At 39.1% G+C, this 26030-nt stretch overlaps 2 protein-coding genes across 7 annotated transcripts in view; one reads left to right on the plus strand and one right to left on the minus strand.

Moving 5' to 3' along the window:
• The window catches only part of mrtfbb (myocardin related transcription factor Bb), a 67961-nt gene that overhangs the window by 14521 nt on the left and 27410 nt on the right, over positions 1 to 26030 (plus strand). The gene's annotated exons all lie outside the window — the stretch shown is intronic.
• On the minus strand, positions 980 to 18253 carry shisa9b (shisa family member 9b). 2 transcript variants are annotated; one of them, XM_037090013.1, is made up of 4 exons: positions 17335 to 18253; positions 14460 to 14566; positions 7562 to 7702; positions 980 to 4570 (listed from the first exon to the last, which is right to left on the minus strand). In XM_037090013.1, exons 1-4 carry the CDS (start codon positions 17841 to 17843, stop codon positions 4191 to 4193), a joined length of 1137 nt encoding a protein of 378 aa, XP_036945908.1. In that variant the 5' UTR covers positions 17844 to 18253; the 3' UTR covers positions 980 to 4190. The 2 variants fall into 2 exon arrangements, with proteins under 2 accessions (XP_036945908.1, XP_036945906.1); XM_037090011.1 differs by having other exon boundaries at positions 980 to 4573; positions 17335 to 18246.

Raw genomic sequence — 26030 nt, forward strand, 5'->3', positions numbered from 1 at the left:
ATTGTGCTGATTTAATTTCCAGAGGGAACCACTCTGGTGGTAGGAAACATCATTTGCTAATTAACAAGAATGTCTCCTGGCGTTTTAAAGAAAATGACAGTGCTCCCACAGGCTTGTTGAAACGGAAGTTCTGATAGAAAGCACGACTGTAAACAGCAGTAATCTGCAGAAACAAGTCAAAAATTGATTGAATTCTCCAACCAGTTTAAAAGTAGCAAAGTGATCTCAACCTGCGCTCAGTCAACCTCTGTGTTGTTTCCTGTGCATTAAGTATTCCAGTGTTCAGAAACATATTCTATGTGGAGGCTGTACCACCAAGCACATACACAAAGCAAATTGTTTGGTTCTGATAGCAAATAACTCTCTCCTCCTTTCACTTTTTGCTTTGTTCTGCTCCTTTCATTACTGTGCTGTTCTACTGCTGTTGCATAAGAGGCAAACCTCCCTCTCTCCATGGAGTTCGACTGTCTCCACGAGGCATTAGCACTGGACTGAATTGATCCTTTTATTTATAAAGGCCAGGAGAGTGACAGCCACTTGAAGAAATGCCTCTCAGTGGGTACAGCTGTAGTGAGGCTACAATGAGGAAATCAATGTGCACAGCTCCCAGTTCTCAGACTGAATAAGCATAAATTGTAAGGTTCTAGCTGTTATTGTCCAGTTGTTCGAGAAGTTGTAGTTTTTTCTTCATTGACAGAGAGCCTTCGACTATTTCATGTAATTTCAGTTCATTTTATTCTATTCAAAAATGAGTTAATGTTTGTTACACTGCATTTTCAAGGCCAAGATTATTTCTTTAAATGTGCAGTTCAACTCAAACATATGTAGATGTTGCTGCATATAGCTGCTGAGAACTGTGAGAAATGACCACTGGGAAAAGGTTCTGTAGTAATATAAAGCAGACAAGTCAAGTTATATAATCATAGCTATCAAGGACAAATAAAGAAAGGGCTTTAATAAAGTCTGGAGAAGACACAGAGTTATTAAAAATAATTTTTAATTTGGACAGTATAATGACACGTCACTTTTCACAGCTGGAGCACACTTCAACAGAAAGTCCCATAAACTGTAGTATATTATACCGAGGAGGTCTTTTGGCTCCACTCAAGTGCCCCTCCATGTTAATATGATACCATCTGGTGCGGTGTTGTTGGAACAGCTCATAGAACCCCCAAGAATAAGAATTTATAAAAGGAAGAAAAAAACAAAAGGGTTTTATTAAGCACCAAAAACTGCTACAGACAGCTGTAGAATTTGTTTTGTTTTTGTGATTAATTGCATTTCCTTTCTTTTTTTTTCTTTTTTGCTGCTGGCACACGGGACCCAACCATCGGCCAAATGGTTGTTGTTTTTTTTTCTTTTTAATCTTAAAGAAAGAGGTAAGTCAGTTGAACAAAAGGATAAAGAGCTGTTGTGCTTTACTGAAACCAATTAACTTACAAATAACAGGTAAACAAAGTCCACTAACGTTGTGCTACAGTTGCTCATGTCAATTTCCTTCGTACAAGGTAGGCTACACTCGGATCGTATATCTAATACATGAAAATAAGTTGACGTGTTTGCCGTGCACTACCTTACAGAAACCTTGTATCGCTGTAAAAGGCAGCCATAGAGGTTTTCCACATTTAAAAAATGTTTCATGAACCATGGCCTTTTCTGGACTGCACTGAAACAATTTGAAAATGCCACGACGAAACTGAATCACTGCTTCAACTGTAATTTCATATCACTCAAAACAACAAAAGAGGCATTTTAGAGATTCAGAGTTTTTGCAAGACACTGACAATGTGTTTTTGTTTTTTGTTTTTTTATATTTTACTACACAATGTATGGAAAACGCTTTAATTCTCAGTCATTTTCCAGAATAACTGGAGGATGTGAACTGTCAGATACAGAGGTGGTGAATATATATTTAACAGGGCATCTTGAACCAAAGTGATGCATAACAACATTGATGAGCAGTTAGGTAATCAAATGCATACTCGGATAATGAGCCAATAGTGGTACAAAGAATTCATAGCTGTAAGTAGTAACCTGACCGGTGACCATAGGGGGCTTTCCTTCAAATTTTACTCCAATAACATTGCTGCTGTGATGTCACAAAGCAAACTGATATCATACATATGATGTTATTATGACAGTATTACAGTAGATCTTTATGTGTAAATATATACTGTAGCTTAATAGCAGTGATAGTGATTTCAGTATCTTTGAGGAATAAAAACAAACAGTATGCATTCACAAAACAAACACAATTAGTGGTAGCAACTATACAATACTGTTTATGTCAATAAAGATCCGATCTGAATTAACAGCTGAATTAGCTGAGTTCGAACAGTGTTAATAAAAGATTTCATATATTGGTGAAACACTGAAACAGTCGGTTAATTATGTGCACTGGATATAGAGTTTTTAGGGAAATTGTGCATACAGTTTGGTTGGAAGTCTGTGAGAATAAAAACGGCTACGATTTAGACTTGATAATACACAAATAGACCTTTTTATACTAGAAGTTAACACTTCCCACTTGTGTGAGTGCTGCCTTTTCCTCAGCTGCTTGAAATAGTCAGCGGCATGAGTAAGACCCCGATCACACAAAGACTGCCTACAGGTGTGGTCCCTGTAAAAACCCTGTTTTAGACAAAATGCCATTGGTGACGGGCTGCACGTGCATCCGGCCATCATAGGCTACGTAATTAATGGAATACATGGAGCGACGTCGCCCCTGGAATGTGATAAGCTGAAATAAGAAGTAATGACCAATATTAAAACTAACACTTTTTTATAGTTAACTAAAATACCACAAGAGCAGGTAAATATCAACAAGTTCCAAGTGTCAGTCAGACAAAAATTTTTATACGTCTTTAGCTGACCCATTTATATGAATATTGACCAAGAAAAAAAAAACAAACTTTACTTAATATTTTACATTCAATCCTGACAAAAAGTTAATTAACCATCAACTCCCAAACTGGACACATCAACTGCTACTGTACCACTGGTTTCAGACTGTCCGGACCAGATACATTCAATAAAAATTAGTTTTAAGGATTGATTTGTAATAAAAGCTGAGAGTTTCAACCATGAATCAAACTCTGAGTCACCATCTTCACTTTTATTGGGGGTATAATGGACGACTAGACCGATGAATATTCTAACACTGGGGCTTCGTCTACAGTATATTCTAGGATAATCACACACATGCTGGTACTGATGAGAGGCACTATTACACCAATACAACACTGGTTCAATACTCTGCAGCTACTTCTCCTAGTGATCATAGAAATATATGTATCTGATGGATGTCTGTCAGCAGTAACATTGTTTGGATGCATTTCTGGAGGGTTTTGGAGACATCTACCATTTTGAGAAGTGACACCACGTTCACAAAATTCAAATGGATCTTTTAATGAATTTGAAGTCATTTATGTCAACAGCAACACTTTCACAGACTGAGTCCTCTATAGTTTTGAGACACTGAATAATAAACTAATGACTCTCCAAAATGGATGTAGCTACAGCATTTTGGAAACAAACCTGAAAAACATACGTTTAGACAAAAATTATGTCTCCTTTCTTAAATTTAAACAGTGCTTACTTAAGCCTGTGATAGCCATTGTCTTTGACGTTGTGTGTGACCAACTGTTTCTGCTCACATTTTCAAATTAACAGATTAACAAAATGCTTATAAGGTCATTTTCTCAAATGCATCATCCCTGGACACTGCACTATCTATCTCACAGCGGAACGGTGTCAAACATTTTCAGACAGTATCTATAAATTGGCCGGTAAAGGATTTTGTCAATATCCAATAAACCACAGGCTACTCAACCTTGATTAGATAAATAAGGAAGGCTTTCTCATTAAGACAATGTTGAAAGGACTTATATAATATACTTTCATTTTAAGGTCTGCTGATATCCCCATAAATACTGATGACAGTTCTGTATGTGTCACGTGTCTCATCACTGTTATATACTTTTATGTTTTGTTGTAACTGTTGGATTATATGAATATCAACATACCCATCACTGTGCCCTCCTGAGGCATGGCGTCTTATATGCCGCCCATTGCATGCACGCCTGCACATAGTAGGGTCCATGCTGATTTCTTTCAACACCACCCGCAGTCAGCAGCTACTGTCTTTCTTAAATGCAGACTCTTTTTAAGTCTGATGTTTTGTCAGTCCCTCATACGGTCACTTCTGTCTTGCTGTTGGTAACGAAGTATGGTTGTGGAGGAAGGTAGCGGGTGGTGTGCAGCTCCTTCTCTATGATACACAGTTTCTTTGTGCCATAGCTGTGTCGGAGTCCCAGCGTGTCCTTGCTGTCCCAGGGTCGTAGCCCTCCTGGGCTGACAGCAGTGTTGGAGCTGTAGGACAGCGACTGGGAGCTGCGGCTCTTGGGGCTTTTGTACTTGTGTCCGTTCTGCTTTGCAGACAGCTGTCTGGGCGGGCTATAAGGATTACTCGGCTCTGGCTCCATATCCACAGCTTCCATTGGAAGGCTGCCCTTGGTTGTCATCTCGATCAGTTGCCGCCGGTTGCCGTAGAAGCTGTCATTAGCTTTCTCTGCTAATAAATGCAGATAAACAACATGATAGTTCTTGTCATTTTTCCTTTCATTAGCCACGGCATTGTGTCCTGAGTACAGAACTAGACAGGCAGCCAAAAATAGGCCTAAAGTAAAATGTAGTTGTCAAAGCATTCCCCCCCCCACCAAAAAAAAAAAGAAAAACCAAGAGAGAGAAGAGAGTCAAGTAGTTCAATTTCACATCATCAAGCACAAATTTACTGTGTGTAAAACTAACATTTATTAACCTATACAAATGCTGTCAATGTCTCTAAAGTCACGCAGGAAATTAAGGTGTTGTCCACATTATGTTTTCATAATTTCCTTGATTGCTGAACCTTAATAAAAATAAATCATGATGATTTTCTTAATATAGATGATAGATAATCTTGTTATGGCATCTTTCAAAGAAGAAACTCTGTGTTTTAATGCCTTGTCATTGACTGATGTTTTATTCAAGCTGGAAATATAAAGAAGAATTGGAAGTTCTTTATCAGCCTGGTAGTGTCTGCAGGCTTCATTCAGTCCTAACCGTCTACATCAACAAGTTAGGACTGCACACACACGCACACACACACACATATAATAACAGCCGTCACATAACATCACAATTTATTACAACACTGGGAACTCATTAAGGCTTATATGTTTCCCAGTACACCACTGCACAGAATATTCTCTCTTTTGGCTTTTGTCTTGTTTTAGTCATCCGCACTAATTTGCTTAGAACTACTGTTCCACTGTGGTGTGATCTTATGTATTAAATCAGGTGCAGGCCATGTATGAAAACAGCATTCAGTTGTGCACTAATTGAGCCTGAGCACACCCAGCCCCGATTTAGCCTTTGGGATTATCTGCTCACATTTCACAGTTTTTTTAATGAAACGTCTCCAAGATAACCTTTAATGTGGTCTCGTGATCTGCTGTGGGCTGTGTCTGTGCTCCAGATCACACTCCATGATACAGAGAAGAGATGTGATGATGAGCAGTATATTCTTTACAGCAGCTACTCCAGTAAAAACCCGCATCAGTGGGGGCAGATCAACATGTATATTAGGACCACAGGGGCTCACATGGCTCACTGTGTACAGTAGAGTTGCATCTCATCACTACGCCCCAACTCATTTGAGTTTTGATTGCTCCTGATTGTCTCCTGTCCCCAGTCTCATTAGCTAAAATTTGCTCTATTTTTATTTTCTCTAATGATTGGTTTGTTTGATGGCACCTTGCTGCATTATTGGTGGAGGAGCTTCAGTTGTGTCATGTGACTGGATCAACTACACACATGCTGACAGGTGTCACCCCCTCCATGGCCAGGTCTAATTGATTCAGGTAGAATCTATAAAAAGACATTTCACACTGATAAATAGCAATAAATACGAACCCACAAACAGCTTTACTGCACACTTTGATTCTGATATTATGTTTGTCTCTATATAAAACTACTAGTGATGGTTTTATTTTGACACAAAGTGTGCCTGACTGTATGCGCTCTACTGTAACATAAACTGTCGACATGTTGGCCGTTATGTTTAATTAAATATCTGCTCAAACATTTCAGGAAATCATACTCACAAAACACGTACTATTTCCCTAATGAACATAAAAGGAGTGACTTTCCTTATTTTGCACTATTGTATCCGTTTAGTGTTGTTTTATGATTTGCAGAAATGCAAATGAATACTTTGATGCTCCAAAGAAAATGTTCTGATGAAAAATCCTTTGGCATCATCTTGCTGAGTTGTACTATTTTGGTGTGTGCTGTTATTTCTTGTTTCAGATGCTGTTTGTCCAGGCACTGGCTGCAGACATTCCAAAATTAGCACATGAGAAAAACCACAAACTTGCTTCTATATTTAATCTTGCAGTTTTCTTCTCTGTTGGCATTGATGGACTATAGATTAACTGACAAGGATTTCTGTGAGCCCAAGATTTGATGTAGAGTCAGACCAGCAAGGTTTCCATTGAAAGAAAAGGGCAGTTTTGAAGTAGATACCGAACAGCATGTGCTGTACAAACCGGCCTTTTGCTGTATATAAAGTAAATAAATAATGAAGGACTAAACACCTGCCAAAGCCACATTGTATTAAGTCCTTTTAATGCTAAATTAAAGATAGAGATTTGGGACTGAAGCTCTCTAATAAGTGCAGTGAGCAGAAAATTGTAATATCCTGTTTTTTTTGTCTGTTGAGACCAACAACACAAAATAAAATTACTGGTATTCTATAAAACATTTCACGAATCATTTCAGATACATTTTCTGCCTCATTACTCATATTATTCAGATACCCAGATTACAGATTCTGCGTGCCTAAAGGGTGTCATTTGTAAAATATGGACAGAATTCAAAGGTGGCTCCAAAAGCATAGGAGGCAGCCTATCACCAGAGTAATTAACTCCTGGCTTAGTTAGCCGTGCAGCCAGCTGCCCTAGAGTTTGTCTGCACAGGGACCTCGGAATCAGAGGGGGGGAGTAACCCCTGGCAACGGGGCCACCACGAGTTAACGAAGCAATCAAGCTCGTTGTAGTTTGTTAGAAGGCAGAAACTTGAAACAGAAGGCGTATGGTTGTATTTCTCAAAACGGAAATAAGAGTATTTATTTTATTTTGTTCATTTATTATGCTAACAGCTAGCATATATCTGCCGGCTGAAACTACAGGGGCTATCAGACTCTTGCTGGTACAAAGTGGTATTATGAGACAGGACGGGCCCAGGCTGTCTGGCTGGACACCTCTGCAACATAGTACATAGATGTCTTTGATATAACATCAACACTGTTGTTTCTTCACACTGATAATGTTTCATGTTTTAAGCAACACTTCTGGCTGTATCTTACACATTGCTCCTCTAAACTTTGACACTCTTCAACTGATGAAGGGAAACCCTGATTAATTATGCTAGTTTCGTTTATAAAACGTATAATGTGCTGCCTAATCAAATAAAATGCTGTATGCTTTATCATCATTGTGGCTCCTTGTAAACAACTCACCCACGGCCTTTAGCGTGGCATACTGGTTCAGATCCTTGACAGGCGTCGGTTGCTCATAGGGGCTAGTGATTGGTCCCACAGCCGGGTAGGGCTGTACTATCAGAGTGGATGTTTTAGCCAGGTTGTTCATCTGGTTGTTGTCTGAAGGAGGAAAAAAACAGCTCATTAATCTATACATTCTGACACATGTCCTGTAATCACTGGGGTAACATGTTCAAAATGTATTGCTTGTTTATTTCATTTAAACTGGCTTTGTTTCCGTGGTTACTTGATGTCAAATTCCCAGGATATACATGAGCCTGATGGATGGACGGATGGATGGATGTAAATATAGTAAAATTGTTTCTCTACCGTGGTGGCGTCACTTTCCTTTAAGTAGGTTTTTCTGGGGACCCAGCTGGAGAGTCATGACTGCTCTTTGTGAAACTGTACTAATCCTACAGTAGACATCTGGTAAATTAAAGGGTGCACAGCAAATAGACTGGCCCCCTGCCTACTGGCATGACAGAACAAACAGATGTTCAGAGTGTCTTCTCCTCGGTTAGACTTGAGGAGATAAGGCAGCATTTGGAAGACTGCTGCATGTGCTCGGTATAAATATCTGAGTAGAGACGTCAACATGTTTATGGAGTAATACTTAATGCGGACAGTTTCCATCATTCATCTATTGCTTACTACTCTTAAGCCTTTAAGCATAAAATCAGAATGACAGTCATTTTTAAGAGTCACAAGGTTGTGAATCAGCACTCATTATGTTATTTGACTCATACAGGTTTCCTTTTAAAGGTAACCTGACTCAGAGGAGGTACCAGTATTAATCCACTGTGAGTCTAGCACCAATAAAATGTCTATCTCATCATCACTGCCACTGCTGATGGTTAAAGTTTACAAACTTTAAAATGTGTCCACTAGTCCTTGGTCTAGAATGTGTCTGATAAAAACAGATCATTAATACAGAAAATAGGTTAATTAGGCTCTTATTCCCCACCGGTCAGCAAGAAACTTTATTACTGTGCTAATTAATTTGGAAAGTCTCAAATTATCAATGCTGTCTCATGAAGTGATGCAGAGGACAGCTTTGACCGCACCACGCCTCAACAAGGGGGTGGTGTAATAAGTATAAACAGATTTCGAGGTCATTTAAGGTAGCAAAAGAGCGAAAGTTTCACTGCGTTCTCCTTATGATAGCAATATCAACATGCCGTATAATCCGGTTTCATATGAAGCCTTATTAAATACTGTAGGGGTAAAGACAGTATTTCTGCAGCTAACTTATTAAACTCAGGGACGGATTCTTCATAAAACCTCATTAAATCTTTTACATTTCGGTAATGTGCAGATAACTATCTATATTAATGTTTTTTTTTTTTTTTTAAATGTCAAGACAGCCCCTCGCTGCTTTACCTAGAAAAATAACCACATTCACCAAATATGTATCAGGAGATCTCGGCATCAAGTCTATCTGTGTTACCTTGCCAGGATCCTTTTTGGGCTTGTTGACCTGTTTCAGTTTCATACAATTCTTTGTAAGTGGGCCATGCATGCGGGCTCTCATTCAGTGTGATCTTGTTTAAGATAAAAGTCAGATTAGATCGTCTGTCTCCATAGAATGCATTAATTTCACTTCACTTATGATCATTTAACCAGGAGAATATATGATATAAATGGGGTTTTTTTTGTTTTTTTTGTTTTTCAGAAATCCTCGATATTTAAAGTCTGTGAAAAACAGTACAATCAAAGATATGAATCAAAATATGTCCCATGCAGTCTTTTATCAGAGAAACTCAATCAACCATGAAAAGCTCTACATGCTGATTAGTTGGAGCATTCATTCAGGAGCACAGTCGCGCAGTGTCATGATACTTATGTCTTCATTTTGTTGTGATTGAAAGACCCCTGACCCTGGTAGAAGTCATGAAATCATTTAAATATTATTGATATGCACTGAATCATATATTCCCAAACTATTTTGTCCCCCAAATATTGTTGAAAACATTCTTTTTGTGCTTGTCAACATCTCTCAGGTATATCAGATTTCCTCTATATATAGTCTAAGACAAGGAATTTCAGTGTTATCATCTGATGCTACTTTGCTATTTCCAGGATGCCAAACTCAATTTAAACTGAGATGCTGATGTATGCACTTGTTTATCTCCCTCTTTAACGTCTATCTGACTTTATGTTGACTGACTGTCGTTTGTGCTTGTGCTGTTGTCACAGTCACCACCTTCATGTCAGCTGCCGGAAGAAAGTAGGCCACTTCTGTAGACTCGTAAGGTTAAAGACTCCACGGTTGTTGAGGGAAATAAGCAAGTTAACGCTCCAGACACAGACACCTCCCTGGAACTCATAAAAGATTTAAGAGAGTATTTTGGGAGCAGTATGCCCCGATATAAATGGTACAAGGAGAAGGGCGCTCTTATTTACAGGCAGCCTACTTTCATGATAGGGATGAACATTGTCTGTTGTCTCTGAGTCAGTATCTTGCCATTTCTGTTATACTCCTCAAACACTATATTTATATTGTAAGTGCAATTTGCCATTATCAGTTATTGTAGCATAATTTGTGCACCAGCTTTTATGTGTCTGTCTTCAAAAGTCAAGATTATAAAACATATTGCAAAGTGTGAAATATTAATTACTAATATATATTTCAGGGTCATTGAAAGGCATTCAGAGGAGTTCTATATTAAACTGATGACAGTTTATACAGTCAGCTACTCGAAACATAACTCACTGATCACAAATTTCATGACCAGTGGCAGATATTTATCATCCAAAAGGGCATTAAATATGTCAGGCAAAATATCTGTATTATCTCAAAGAGACCATTTCGGTTGTATTGATTCCATTAACTTGGAACAATACAATACAGATCATAAAAAAAGGAGAATATGATATCGTTCATTGCTACATTTTCCACACCACTGATGCACCTCTTTGTTATTTTGAAGCACAGCTATAAAATTCTCAGGGCCATTTTTGAGTTGCAGGTCTACAGTATACTGTACTACCCCTGTATTGCCCATGTATGTTTAGGTAATACATTACATCACAGTAATCTCAGTACTCTGTCCTGGAGCAATCACTTGCATATAGAGATGAAAAGTCCCTCCCTGGTCGATAGATCACCACTGGACCTTATAACACGAGACAAATATTATTTTTCAATCGAGAGAGAGTTTGTATTAAAGCAGCTGAAGTAAAAGACTATAGTTAGAAGGTATATGAAGACCACACATTCAACACTAACTGAAACCCATGACTGAATGGTTGTAGAGCCGGCACACATACTAACTAGCTCACAAAACTCTCCTTTCGTATCTTTTCATTCTTTGTGGTTTTGATTATTTTTACTTCTTTTTTTGCCAAATTACTGCCGTTAGTCCTGATACAGCTGAAGCTTCAGGAAGTAGCTGCCAGGATGGTATAAAAAGCTATTTCTACACACTATTCAAATAAATTCAAGTCAGTATTAATTTCGTTTACATTCATTCCAGATGGCCACGATTTTCTAAATCCATATTTGAGAGAGCAGTAATACAAATTAAGTTGGGGAAGAGATGAATGGCAAGAAGTTTGCGCAATTAAAACTATATAAATATCTGTGTTGTCATTTTTTCCTGTATGGTGAAAATTTCAGGTAACAATCTGTACATAATCACTTTCTCATCTCACAAACGATGAAGTGAAACAAAAGTAACTCATGCGACTCATTCCAAAGTTTTTGTACACTCTCTGCTTTGTCAGTTTGTAATTATGTCATTAATGTCGGGTGGCTCCAGTACAGAGTTCACAGTACAGCATGTGGCAGGTGGAAAAGAGAACCACAGGCAGACTCTACATTTCTTAGCTGCTGTCAGGGGTAATGCTGCTGAAATATATTTCTATCTGGCAGTGAGGAAATAGACTGTCATGCACCAGTGGAGTGTTGGCAGTGAGTGGAGACTTTGTTCTCTCTGGCTGACTGCCTGGAGTAAAAAGAGGCCACACTTCACAATTGCCCCATGTGCGCACATGGCCGGCAGGACATGAACATGATAGTACTGGTAGCCAAAGAAACCCAGCTCACAAAATCTGTATTACTGATGTCTTGAGGAGAATGAGAGCTCATAGCCCAGTCTGACAGATTTTTGTTATCTTTGACAGGCAACAGATGAGCAAAAGGGGCCTCCCTCTGGAGCATTTCACTGCTTTGCACCACTGTCCATGATATATAGTGACTGTAGCTGGGGCATAGTCACACCTGCCACACAGCTGGAGAAGACAAGTACAAGACGGCTCCATGTGGCAAAAAATATCACCTCATCTCTTGTAACCTTGATGGCTGTCAAGACAACAATAATCATTCCTCAGCTTTTGCCAACTCTATTGTAAAGAATGCCTCCAATACAGCAGCCAGCTCGCTGTTCCCCGGAAATCCAAACAGAGCAACATTGTTTGGTTTTTTTCAGTGTAGTAATAAATGAATTAAATAGCTTGAATAAAACATTTTATTTTATTTATACTGCAAAAGTGCTTCTCTAAGGTGTTCTGTGTAGCTACAACTGGGAGATATCCATCATACAAAGTAAACTTCTGGGTGGTAGCTTCTTATTTTGATACCTCAGTTAGACACCTCAGAATCTACACCATGTGAATAAGGTGAATGCTGTTACAATGAATTGCAAATGTGCAAAGCTTAGTAAACTAGACATTTCTTGTGCGTAAACAAGTGTAAATAAAAAGCACTTTACGCTGCCGCGGACAAGAGGCATTCTGCCATCTGTCGTAATTTTCCAGATTACTACAGACTTAAAATAAAACGGAACATATCAATATGAATATATAATGATTATGGGTATAACATCAGTTTCTGACTCAAAGAAGGCAGCAGGAGGGGTGAGGAGACTGCACATTTGTCAAAGTCAGTTTTTACTTTTTATCCTTTAAATAGGTGCAGTGACAGAACAAGGATGTCATGTTACCACACATCATTGGTGACTTTCTTTGATATACTCAATGGACCGGCAGGAACATGGGATTTTAAATCAGGACACGAGTTCCGTAATGCAAGTGTGCTAACCACAACGTGTTAACACATAGTCTTTGTTGCTATATTATTCTAACAAACTAAAGTACTGAACTACAGGCAGTATTTTCCTCAGTGCAATTAGCAATACTCTGTATTACAGAAGTATGTGTAATATTACAGTAGGTGATTAAAAACTATATGAAAGAAAGCAGACCGTATCTCTTTCTGAAGATCAGTCCTGTCAACATGTCGGCAGCTTTATAATGAGCGGGTAATTATTCTTTGAGGAGGGAAGGTAGAAAAGTCTCTGATTTTTTACCTCAGCTTTACTGAGCGAAAAAAAAAAAATCTATGCTTAAACATAAAAGACAGCGTTCTTAAAATAGAACGCCTTTTGATTTTGAAGTTTGTTTTGCTTGAAGTTGATTCGTATATATCTCTTCAGTAATATTGATCGGAAATGTGATGGGAGGGTGGAGAAAAGTTTGACAGAAGCAAGGTGAAATGAAGTTCAGCTTTTGACATATGGAAACAAAACATGACACATGAATCGCATGAAATTGGCTTCTTCATGTGAAAACCACACTAACACACATTTTCACTTGCAGGTGGCTTTTTCATGTACTTAAATTATGACATGTGAAAATAAAATAATGTCATATGGACTGTGAATTTTGAAGGATATGAATACACAATTTGCTTCCCCCCCCCATATGGAAATGAGTTTCCATTTTTTGTCCATATTGCATCTAAAGCCTGGCTGTGAAGAACAAGCAGATATTTATTCCAGCAGCAGATTACAGCAGGTGTTTTCACTAATTAGCAAACCTTCCAAACTAATCCGGGAAATCACTTGTAGTACACTTCATATTAATGATAAAACGTAAAACTCCACACAACATGTATACAACTGATATTTAGTAGCATCTGCCTCAATTGAAACATTGTGAGAAGTATCCAAAACTTTGATTCCAATAAAAGTGGGAAATTGTCGCTAGATATTTATGTTCAAAATGATAAACTTTATTCTTTTTCTTAAAAAAATAAAATAAATTGTGGGAATCAGTACTTCTCTTCATGTCATTTATTCAGTTTGATTTGCTTGGTTCTGTAATGCTTTTTAACTGAAGCACTGAATTGTAACCTGGTTTGGATAATCATTTATTGATTCAGGATCATACAGGATGTGAAGTTCTTTCACTATATACTGCTTGAAATCAGACCAATCAGGAGAGTTTATCTTCATTTAAACTAAAAATAATTTAGCATTTAAAGTCAGTTATTCCGCTGGAGTAGGTATTTATACATGAAAAGCACAACCATAAAAATGCTGCTTGAATGTGTCTGTGAAACCTTTTTTTTTTTTCAATATGAGATGCCATTTGTCATTATTATCCAGCTTGCAGAGGGAGGGAGGGAGCGCGGCAGAGAGAGCTTTATTGACTGGAGCTGTCAAGGCAGTAAGCAGGTTAGCACTAATAAGAACGCTTTTCTATCCGCGTGGGCGTGTGTAGGTGTTGCTGTTGAAGAACCAGAGAATAAGAGTGAGTTGTAAGATGTGAGGCAATTGCATACAATAAGTCTTGGCTCTGAAACAGGAGCTCTAGGTTGTCAGTGGTAATTAGTGCTCATGTTAAGTGATTGCCAGGGGCATGACTAATTGCTTCACCAGCCCGCAGGATTGTGGATGAACCATTTTTATTTATTTATTTATTTTTTTAACTTTCCACTACTTCCTGTTTCGCAGCTAATTCTGGTTGTGGTGGCACATTTCTGGTGCATAGACATTTGGACACCAGCACATGGACAGACTGCTCTCTCATGTGAATGTGTGTGTAGGTGTGTGTCTCAGTGCTGTGTGCTGCTTGAGGTCACAGTACTTACGGAGACTGTTGACTGTGAGTCTGGTCTGTATGTTCTCATAGTGCTGGCCAAGTCCGATGTCGTCCGTATGTTCGGAGGCAGGATGGCGAATAACATGCGCGAGAGCTCTGTGAAGATGAGGAACAAAGTCAGAGAGGACGTCTTTTAGTGAATAACAAGTACAAAACAGCAAAACAGGTTCCTCCTTGGAGCAAGGTGAAACATTTGTCTCTGACCTCTTCATGGGGTGATTTAGAGTAACTGGTAAGAAGTGAAGCATGAGAGGCTGAGATATCGCGACTCAAACTCCAAAAACTCTGAATCCTACATTTCTCACAATGCAACTCAGTTGTGTCTTTCTTTAGGGGGACTCCAGGGGCAGCACTTGTTGTGTTCCTGTTGCGCTTTCTCATCGGGTGGTATTTGGATGTCTCGTCACATTTTGTTTGTACAAACTATCAAACCTAAACCCCGAGATTAAACCCACAGGAGAGCTCACTACTTATTGTAACTTCAAAAGACTCGCTCTTCATTATATGAAGGCAGTTTTCTCCCATAACCACCTGAACGGTCTAACAAGGCTGATGATCACTTTGCATCTACTAAATACAGAAAACAGGGGAAGCAACAAGCAATCAGAGCACAACTGAGATGGTCACAACACTTACTGAAGAGTGGCTATTTTTAAGAAAGTCACTAGGTACAACAATGTTGGTTTGACAGCTGAACAGGGAATGGCATTCAGATGGGTTGAGCCACTGTAGTCTAGCTCAAACAGATACAACACAGAAACAAAGCTGGATCTTACTGTTGAGTATCGGCTCTTTGCTTTGTTGATTGTAGGATTTAGGGTGGTTTTCAACGCTAATCTGTTTGGTTCAGTTAAAACAGACCCTGGTGTGTTTTTAAAACTGCTGTGCTTGAATGCCACTAGTGTACCTTGTCTGTTGGGTTGATTCCATTAAAAAGTGTCTGACAGTAATCCCACAGTGATGAGCCCCCAAATCATCATTGTACAACAAGCTTTTTTCTGTCCTGTCCTGTTTTTTTGTTATCAATAACCATTTTTTTGTATGTGCAGTCTTGCCTATCAATATTGCTAATAATAATAATCAGTTACAGCTAAGCACATAAATATAACAGAAGCATTAGCGTGCTGCATTGAGTGCAGTGAAGGTTTCCCCGCCTGAGTCATGATGATGTCTCACCAAAACTGTCAAATCAACGACTTACCTGTGCATCTGTGTAACAAAATGTACTCTACTCGTGTTGTTTGTAAAAAGTCACTGTGAACAGAAACTCGACCAGAACTTAAATGCAACACCGTGTGATTATTTTTTCCTTGTTCCCGACCAGCTGAACTACAGGTGGAGACACCATCAAAGTCTGCTTGGACATTTTGTATTTTAGGTCACTGTCTAGAGAACAGTACTGCCTGACAGGAGGACAGGTAGTTTGGTGACGGCACAGTCTAATACGCCTGTAGCTACATTCACTGGAGAAAGTGTGCCGACCGACCGAGTGATCATCAGTTGCACTGCAGACGGGCGAGAGTTTTAACCACTGGAGGTCGGCAAAAACAAGACTTTCTACTGGTGTTCCACTTTTCAAGTCACAGTTTTCTCTAATGACTTTCTCAAATTTCTGACACTAAACTGTGTCCTGGTACAACATTAAAAAGAGTGAGATAAGTTGTTTATTAAATGTTTTTTGAGGCGATATATCCTGTAGCCTTGTTCTGCACTGTCCAGGCATCTCATTAACTTCTTATTAACTTCAAATTAATGCTGTCAATAATGAATCACCCTACTCGTACTCAGAATCCAGATCATCTTTATCTTATTATGTCGCTGCTTTAGTCTACGAAGCATATTGACCTGGATATTGAGTGAAACTGTTATTTTTGAAACTTGAGACATTAATTCAAACAGTTTTCTTATTCTTTTGTGCCTTTTGATCTATTTGTTTTAAAGGCTGGAGGGAGGAAGTAGCCTGGACAGCTATGCTACAAGCTAAAGTCTACTGATTGCAGACATTGGTCAACCCAGACACTTGAGAATAGGCTGCAAGACAGTGTGTGTGTGTGTGTGTGTGTGTGTGTGTGTGTGTGTGTGTGTGTGTGTGTGTGTACTAATTGTGTGATGCTCATATCTGCAATCGGCCATTTTGGGCACAGTAATTTTATGAATATTGTAGTTGAAAATCCTGTAGATAATTAACGATTTGATAAGTCCATGTGGAGAAAGAGAGAATGTGTCTGGTGCTACATTACAGCTGACCTTGTGCTTGGTTTCATTTGTACCATGCTGAGATGAACAGACACATTTCTCTCCAAGCCCAGACTAGAATGTAACCTTTTTTGTTTTACTTAATATTCGGACAGCAAATCATTTAAATTAAAGCTGGAACTCATATGCAACACCAGCCAGCAGTCATGGGTTTCAAATTAAATTCACAGTGAAAGGACAATACAGTGAACTTAAAGAAAAAATCTCCCGTCTGTAACACTGACAAAAATGTGCAGTTGACTCATGTTATGCAGCTGAGAATAAACAGGCTGAGTGTCTTCAAACTTGTTGAAATGATGTTGAACTGGACTCATTTTTACACGTATCATCATCTCAGCTGAATAAACTGCACTTTGAGTGCAGGTAGACTTCTCTTTGAGAGTGTGACACGGTTTTATACAAAACAACCTGTTGATTTGTTATTTGGTTTTGATTAAAATTATTTTTTTTATATTGTTTTTTTCCCACAGAGCTGGTACATGCCAGGGCTCAGTAACACATCATGTTTTGACAGGTCAAATCAGAGTAATGATCAGATGAATAACTCACAATAACACAAACACAGTATTTGACAGCTGAAATAAACACTTGGTAACATCCAGTCTTACCTTGACATGTTTTCTCTGTGAGGACGGTGCGACTTTTCCAAACCAAGTTTGGTGAAAATTCCTATCAGTGCCATTATGGCCACGACCCCGCATATGACATACACAATGAGGTTGGTTTTATCCTTCGTGGAGTCCAGCGCCACGTCCTTTTTCGGCTGGGGTTTTCCTGTCTTCATCCACGGCGGGGTGTCGTAGTTCTTGCAGGTAGTCTGGTCCAGCCGGGAGCTTTTAAACGCGCAGCAGAACCTGAAGCCACAGGTGCCGCAGCAGTACAGGTAGCTGCCCGTCCTGCACACGAACGGCGGATCCCACTGACCCATCACGTCGTAGTAGCCAAGGCACTTGTCCTCCATGTGTGGGCTCTCCGTCACCTCGTTCTCTCCTTCCTTTGAGTCGTTGAACCCGGTCACTACTAGGAAGTCGTCGACGGTCTGACCCGGCTCGCCCTCCGCGTCGCACACCATAACTTTCACCAGAAAGTAGCCGAGCAGCAGCTCAGTGCCCCGCATCGTTGCTCACTTTTTATCCCGCTCTTGACGCCCTGACACGCTCTCATAAGCCCGGACGCATCTCTCGGAGAGACGAGTCACAGCCATGCGTAAATGTAGAAAGGCTGATTCCAACTTCCATGCGTAAAAACACTGTGCGCCCTCGTACTTTTATTTCCTTAAACAAACGGTTGCTGCGCAAAGGCAGTTCAGGCTCTCCTCCAAAGGGCACCAGACGCAGTTAACAGTTGGAGAGGGGTCGCATCGCTCAGGTGGAGCACCTGGCTGTGCTGGAGGATGTCAGCCACCTCTGAGGATGCTCCACTCCACAGAGCTGAGCGGAGAGAGGGAGGGAAAGACAACGCGCAAAGGAGAAGAGACTCGATGAGTGAGTGAACCGGGGGAGAGAGAGGCAGAGAGAGACAGAGCTGTGTGCAATAGCTCTAATTACAACCCTCACTGCCGTTTATCACTGTGATGAGTCTTGAAATCGTCAGTAAAGGTACAATCCGTGATCTAAATCACCACAACACCTACATTCGGAACACATAATTGGAACCTGTCATCACCCCCAGATTGATTGACAGGGCCTTTAATTATTTAATGTGTTAACTTTATTTTCTGATCATGACTTGATGATTTTCAACTAAACCTCAACTGATGTGAATTATTCAGTTATCTTTAAATAGTTATTCTATATTATTGGATATTTTGGCTCACAATTTCAAGTTGTGTGGCACAATTTGGTAACGAGGTGACCTGTTTTGTGTTTTCATGCCTGTTTTGTCTCCAGGAAAGTGCTGTTGATGTCTGTCCATCTGAGCTTCCTTCTTTGGATCAGAGATACATAATCTCAAAACATCTTTGCCACAGTGGCACAAATATTCGTTGTTTCAAGCTGGCCTAAATTTGTGACGATGATTGATGTTGCACCAACTTAAATGATAATCATGAAGTTGTGTCAAACACAAATGTGTCAGAAATTATTAGTGATGATAATTTAAACATATTGACATGCCATCAAATCAGACAAATACTGTTTCCAACAAAATAAGGAACAGATAAACTTCTAGATGTTTTACTTCCTATGAGGCAGTACAACGAAAACATGTTAAAGATTAACAGTTTTAGTTCAAGCTGTCACCCTTCTGGCCTCTGTTATTATCACCTCTCCCACTCAGTTGTAGCACGTGTGATATTTAAGAAAACTAGCTTTATCCATTCCAACTCTGATACAGTTCTGTAGAGAATTCAATCTTTTATTTTCATTAACAGGGTAAAATCAAGAACATAATCACAAAAAAAAACATGATTATTCTGTATAATTAGGATACACGGTATGGTGATTAATAATAGCCACTGCGTTGGTCATGCTCAATTTAAATGTACTCACAGCTTGTTTATCCGTCTGGTTTGTATCAATGACACATTCTACGCCAACTGGTGTGACTGCTCACAGGCTTTTGGGTTTGGCCAAGTTATAAAAATTAAAACACAAACTTGAAGGCTTTTTAGAAGGAACAGTTTTTTTTGTGTGTAAACATTTTGATCTGATTTAGAATCTCAATCTGACTGAGTTGGGGTGCAGAGCATTTTATCCCGCGTGGCAGCAGCCGATGTGTCGAACGCACAACCTCGGCTATTAATTACTGATGGTTTACAAACAGGAACAGATGATGAAGGGGCCCTGACAAGCACGGGTCTGCAAAAAAAGCTTGTTGGCAATTTATTTTTGGAGAAACCTTTTTATCTAAAATTATGATTAGTGAAAGGAGGCTCACCATCTGCCACTGGAGAAATCTCACTCTTTTTTTTTTTTCTTTGATGTTGAATCGTCTTTACCATGGGAGGCTACTTTTATTTACAGTTGGCTGTCAGGGGAGTTTTTGCTTGTCTCATCTTTGTGTATCTTTAAGTTCCTATAAATAGTTTGCAAAGTCCCCATGGATATAACTTTAGACTTCCTTTAAAGTAAAAAAAACAAAAAAAACAAAAAAAAACCACTACAGCTTTATATGGAGCTGATAAACTCCAGACGGTGACGTTAATTTATTTGTTCGATTGCAAAGTACAAAATAGTGACGACTGCCAAGTGAAACGAACACGCTATCATTTTGTTGCTGTTTATACCCTCCGCCAGTTGGTAATCACGCAGTGAGGCTGGTCAGTGTTACTGACACCCACTGAAACACTGTTAATGATGAGTCACTATTTTTATGTTATTATGTATCATAGAGTGTGGATTGTATCTTTATACACCTACATTACAACGCTGGTTTGCTTTGAATGATGACATTATTTTGTATTTATTATGTTAATACTACTACTAATAATACTTATAATATTAGCAGGAGGCTCCAAGTTTGGCATTTCAAATTTAATGTTATATCTGAGTAAATAATGGCTGAATACCAAAGTGTCACGGTGCATTAGAGAAACTGGACAGCACATTAATGAAGGGCTGTGTCTGTTGAAACAGGACCGCTGACATATTTCTTTTCCTACAATAATCGAACAATTCACAAGCATAAATTATAACATTTTCTGATAAAGCGCTGACACCTCGTGACTCTCGCTGCTACAGCTTTGCCAAAACTGTAGTGGTGTAAGTCATTCTATGCCATGCTGTAGGTGGGAGCAGGTGGGCAGACGCCAGTGTTGTAATTCTGCACAGACAGGGAGAGAGAGCCTGATTAAAAAGCACACACATTTTAATGAAATTCCCTTCTGTTACATTTGAGTTAATGTAACCGTCACATGGATTGGCTGAGGCCTGAGGAAAAACGCAGAAAAACAGTGTGTTTGGATAATTTGTGAAGAAATGTAAAAAACATAAAGGTTGAAGGTCTTTTTGGCCAAAAGTATTACGACATCTATATCAGGACATATAGATCTCCTAAGATGGCTAAAGATGAGGCATTTTCTCTCTGTTGTTTTCCATAAGGAGGAGGTTTAAAGCTACTTTCGGTAATATATGGAATCAAGGATGTGGTCACATATGGAGGAGTCATTAATGGAAAATAAATGTGCAGTGAATTACTTTGCACCCAGTGTCAGCAGCAGTGTGACAGTATACTAATGTGGTTTTGATGTTGCTTCATTTATTTTAATAGTGGCCAAAGCTGCATAGTCATACTTGAACATTTTCGTGACAAAGGTTTTAAACTTCACTTGAGTTGCTGCCGTTACATCTGTTCTGTGTCTGCTTGTGTTCTTATTTTAGTCTCATCCTGCTCATCAGGGCTCTATATTTGTCTTCTCTTTTTAAACAATTGTCTTTTTAACGAGCGGATTTCAAAAAACCTGCTCTCCAGAATAAGATCAATACCACATTTGCACTGGACAAGTAAGTCCACACTTGCTCCTTTTAATATTTATGTAGAATCCTGCCATCAGAGAAATGATTGATGGATAATTGATATCATACTGCACGTACAGGATTCCTGTCTTTAAAATGAGCCACCACCTAGTTATTTCTGTTAACCAGTTGTCTTCTTTGTGTCTATACGAGGTGGCAATAAAATAAGCCAAGCATATTATGAATGTGTAGGTAACCATCTATACTAACCTTTTAATTCAACATAAAAATACAAATTATATCTAAGAGGAGCTAATATTACTCTTAGGAAGTATTGTAGTTAGTGTGCTGACCTTTATCACACAGAAATATCAGCGTTCATTACAGCATCACGCTCTGTTTTCCCAGTGTGTGGAAAGGTTGTTATCAAGATACTTAATAACAAAGTGTCGTTGAGTTATATAAGCCGCAGCCTTCATTTGCATTATTTTGATCATCAGATGAAACGTTACTTCTTCTTAAATCTTTGACAAATTCAGCATGTCAATCATTTTTTTTGGTCAAAGTGAACCACTGTACCACAACAATCACTGCAGGTTCTGTGTTTCCCTGAAATAGGTTGTCAGGATCAGTAAAGCAGAAGTGTCAGACAGACAGCCTCTTGTCACCTGGCCCTACTGCTATGGCCTCAGCTGTATAACTTATTAATGCCAGCGTGGCTTGAAGCTCTTTGCTTCAAAGTGAGACACACAAACAAATGCACATGACCCTCTGATTTGACCTTTTCAACTCTGTTGTTTCTTTTCATCTCCAGATTCTCCTGATACTGTATAAACTGCTCATTGTTCTAATATGAGACATTGTGTGGAGTATTAGAGACTTATAAATAAAGAGGCAGAACATTTTATTTCCAGCGTGATAAAATGTCACAATATTCTAGTATAGGACTGATTGAAACTAGGTAGATTGTATCAAGTTGATCACATTTGGAAACAGCCAGTCTGACTCAGTGAAAAGCAACAAAATCTATTCACTATCACCTCTGAAGTGCACTAATTAACACATTATATTTTGCTTGTGTCACCCATACAGGGTTTTACCAGCCTGTAAAACCACAACATGTTGTGCGGTTTAAACAGAGATGTAATGTTTTAATGAATGAGCAATAGAGGTGCTGGAAGGCAGATTTTGTTACCTTCAGACTGAGCCAGGCTCGCTGTTTCCTGCTGCGTTCGCTCTATACTAAACCAAGCGGTGCGACTGATGGTCTGTATATTTACCGTACAGAGTTGAGGATGCTGTCCGTCTTCTCCAGCTCTCCAGCAAATAAAATAAATACAGGTCTTGTCAAAAAATGTATGATGTCCTTTAAATCATGGCACCCCACACTAAATGTTTAGCAAATGTGTGATTTGAGGCTCCAGAGCTAATTTACTACTAAAAAAGGGAAAAAAAAAACACAATGACACATGAACAGTGTCCACATGGTAATACTTTGACCAAAATGTCTGAAGATTTACCTCAGTCATCGAGGTGCTATTAAGTTTGTAGAAAATAAATGTATTTTCGACATTTAGCGGTAATCCAAATGGCCTCTTCAGTTTCTTGTGGGTAATACTGTCAGGATTTATGACAAGTCACATCACAGCGTTTATTGTTAAAGAGATATTCCAGTGTAAGATTAATCCATGGTCTACCACAACGTGACACTCACTAAGACTCCCCCCCCCAGCAATCGAGTTTGCAGAGCGCTAGTTTATGTAATTTTAGCAACCTCAGAAAAGACCGCACAATAACAGTACATTGCAGTATACGTCTCCAAGATGAAACCGCCATCAAAAAGCCACTCATAGCCACAAATAATGCTCAGAACAGCGGAATATCCCTTTTAAATGCACAGTTATAAGCAAAAGGCAGTACAAAGAAATTCTTCTTTTGTGACCATGAAAACACAATTTATAAAGTCAGAAATGTAAACATAAAAAAATGCAAGAACATAAGACACAGTGACAGTAATAAGAAAAAAAAGATCCAAAAGCTCTACAATATATGATACAGTAAAACTTTATCAGTACGATAGACAGCATTTTACACATTTGCAGTATCAATGCAACGTACATTGTTAATGTCTGGTTTGTTCAAAATCTATTCACATTACCCTCCATAAGGCAATAAGCTCTTCACAGAGCCGCAGGCATTTGACAACACTAAGAAAAATGCATTCTCATTGTCTGACTTGAGTTATGTTTTTGAGTCCTAGTTTTTAGTTGTTGTCTAAACTTTGAAGGCCAAAAAAGTGTGAGCTCACACTCCAGTGTGTGAGATATAAAGGGTTTACGGTTCCTCCGAATCACCCTTTAAAACCAGACCATGAGTTTCATGGCATGTGACTGGTTTTATTAATGTAGGATGACAGTGAAGGATTGGCCTGTAAGATGGAGCGACACACTTTTCCATGACTATAGATAGCCGAGAACACCGAGACTAAAATCAGTGAGATATGCAACATCTTAAACAGATCAAGCTGAGCCTTTAAGTGATTTGTAGTCAAAGTAGGCCAGTCAGTTGTGACTGTTTGTCTGTGTTCAATCGCTGTTCCTCAGTGTCTGACATTTTTTTTTTTCCCCCTTTGTCTTCTTGTACATTTTCCACACAATCATGAGGCAGAGGAGTGCAGAGAGGTGTTGTCATGGTAACAGAAAAATTGCCAGGATGACCATGAGAGCGACAGACATGGTGGCACACTGCACCGTTCAAAGTATTTCATGACCTGGTACTACAGCAGGAGATTACTTTAAGATCTCCTCCACATGGAAAAGACGCATAAGTGAAAAAGTCGTATGAGCTTCAAGGTCACTGCTCTATCGGAAACCAATGTGTTCATTGCCCTCGGATGTACTGTTACTAAGTTTTAATTTTGCTCAAGCTGTTAAAAATGTGCATTTGGCAAAGCAACATAATTCCGAGCTTGATTCGTCTCCACTGAAGTCACTGCTGTCAAAGTGGCCTTTTTCCCAAATCGTTTCTGTCTTTTTGTGTTTCCAGTGTGTCATCTTCAGATTGAGCTCGAACATTGTGGCAAAGTAAGAAGTGCCTAATTTGGTTTCCTTGCAGCCCAAACCAACCGCTAGATGAACTGGTGGCTCACAATAGTCCAAAGCATTTTTCAGATTTATCGCTGATAGCTTTCTCTGTTTGGAACAAACTTTGAAATAGAGCATGTAAAATTGTGTGTCTTCAGAAAAAGTCTTCTCAAAGCAGAACGAAGCTGAACGAAATCTGATTAGCTATGCGCCCAGCGGAGATGGTTTGAGATGAAGTGACCTTTTGTGTTTAGATGATGCACATTCTTATCATGAAAAAGAGGAAATCGCATCGCAGTTGAAGCACAGAGCTGAGTTTTGAAGCATGTAATGCGTGTTGTCATAAGCAGATTACTGTTCAACCTCTCATGATGGGTCAGATGCTGTAATTACATATTTTTCTGTCCAGCTCGTTTGAATCTTCATTGTCCCACACACTGAAATACCTTGGTCACTCTCACAGTCCCTGAGAGATGATGCTCTGTCGAACAAGAAAAAATTATTCAATTCAGAAACAGTTGAACTTTGCTGAAGTATTCGGTCACTGACCCACCTGCAGGTATGTCTGCTTATTATTCTGGCAACAACGAGTAAGAGACTTCATAATATCCGTCTCTTCCGTCGCTGGAAATAGCCACCGGAAAGACTTCAAACTCCTCCTGAGTTGAAAGCTGTTATTAAAAAGAAAGTGAGGAGAAACTTTTGGACGTTTTTCGTTATTTTTGTTCAAACGGCTATTTTAGAAACACGTCTCTTCTCTTCTTCTCCCCTCTCCTCTGTTCTCTTCGTTCTTTCTAGTTATTTTTTTTTTCTTCTTGTCTGTTATTGTCCCATTTCTGTTGTTGTGGTCAAGTCTCTTAAAGTCTTAAAAAGACATCAGACAGAAAAAAAAGGCTGAATCACACTAAAAACAACAGAGTATTTTGACAGATGGCTGTACAGAAAAGACTTGTTGGTCTTGAATCAATCATCATGTCTTATTTCTCTGTCTAACCTTTTACAAAATTAGACTATAAATTAGTGTATTTAGATTAACAGTAGACATTGTGTATGTCTTATAGTGGCACTCTTGCTGACATAGTGTAATTAATATCTTGAAAAACACAAACTACAAACACAACTGACTGTAGCCCCTAAGGATAGCACTACGTTTATGTGTAAGGATCAAACATGTAGTAAACTGCTAAACCCATAGTCTAAAGAAAGATGAAAGGAAAATACTTAAACGTAAAATAACACAAAAATTAATGGATGCTTTCATTTCCCCGTGAATTATAAATACATATTAACACAATAACTTTTTTTTTTCTTATAAACTGTAAGCTTCAATGTCTATCTAGCGTTTGACTAAGTCAGAGAAAAGTCTCGAAGAAAAGTGTCTGTCTGTAGAAAGTCAGGTCAGCCTGCTCCACAGAGAGCAGTGGAAGCAGTGATGCTTGGCAGTAGATACCTAACAGCCCATCCAGGACACCATCAGAGGCTCCGCTCATTTCCCTCGTCAGCTGCAAAGCAACAGGGTGGCTGCCTCACCAACTTCATGCCAAAGTCTCTAGTGGAATGCCAGGCTCATTATAGCGGGATGAGAGTTCACTTCTCCTCTAACTGTGTGAGCTTCACAGGGGATAATGAGCCTCCTGACCGCTGGGAGTAAATGCTTGTCTGGCTGCTTCAGCGTGTCTACGTCTAGCTGTGGAGATTTCACTCCTTGCTGTTTTTCTCATGTTCTCCTGTCACCATCCTTTGTGATAGATCAGATACTATGGGCAGGTCTTATAAAAGTAATAAGACCTGCATACCAGTACTTCTAGGGGGACGCGAAGTAACATA

This window comes from Acanthopagrus latus, chromosome 23 (assembly GCF_904848185.1).
Source record: "Acanthopagrus latus isolate v.2019 chromosome 23, fAcaLat1.1, whole genome shotgun sequence".
NCBI classification, from domain to species: Eukaryota; Metazoa; Chordata; class Actinopteri; order Spariformes; family Sparidae; genus Acanthopagrus; species Acanthopagrus latus.

What these genes read in the sequence shown, in the direction of transcription:
- shisa9b (XM_037090011.1), bottom strand. Translation starts at nt 17,843, where the DNA reads ATGCGGGGCACTGAGCTGCTGCTCGGCTACTTTCTGGTGAAAGTTATG. An exon ending in CACAGAGAAAACATGTCAAG is followed by an intron (nt 14,567 to 17,334) that starts GTAAGACTGGAT and finishes TCATCTTCACAG; the next exon opens with AGCTCTCGCGCATGTTATTC. An exon ending in TGCCACGCTAAAGGCCGTGG is followed by an intron (nt 4,574 to 7,561) that starts GTGAGTTGTTTA and finishes TGCATTTATTAG; the next exon opens with CAGAGAAAGCTAATGACAGC.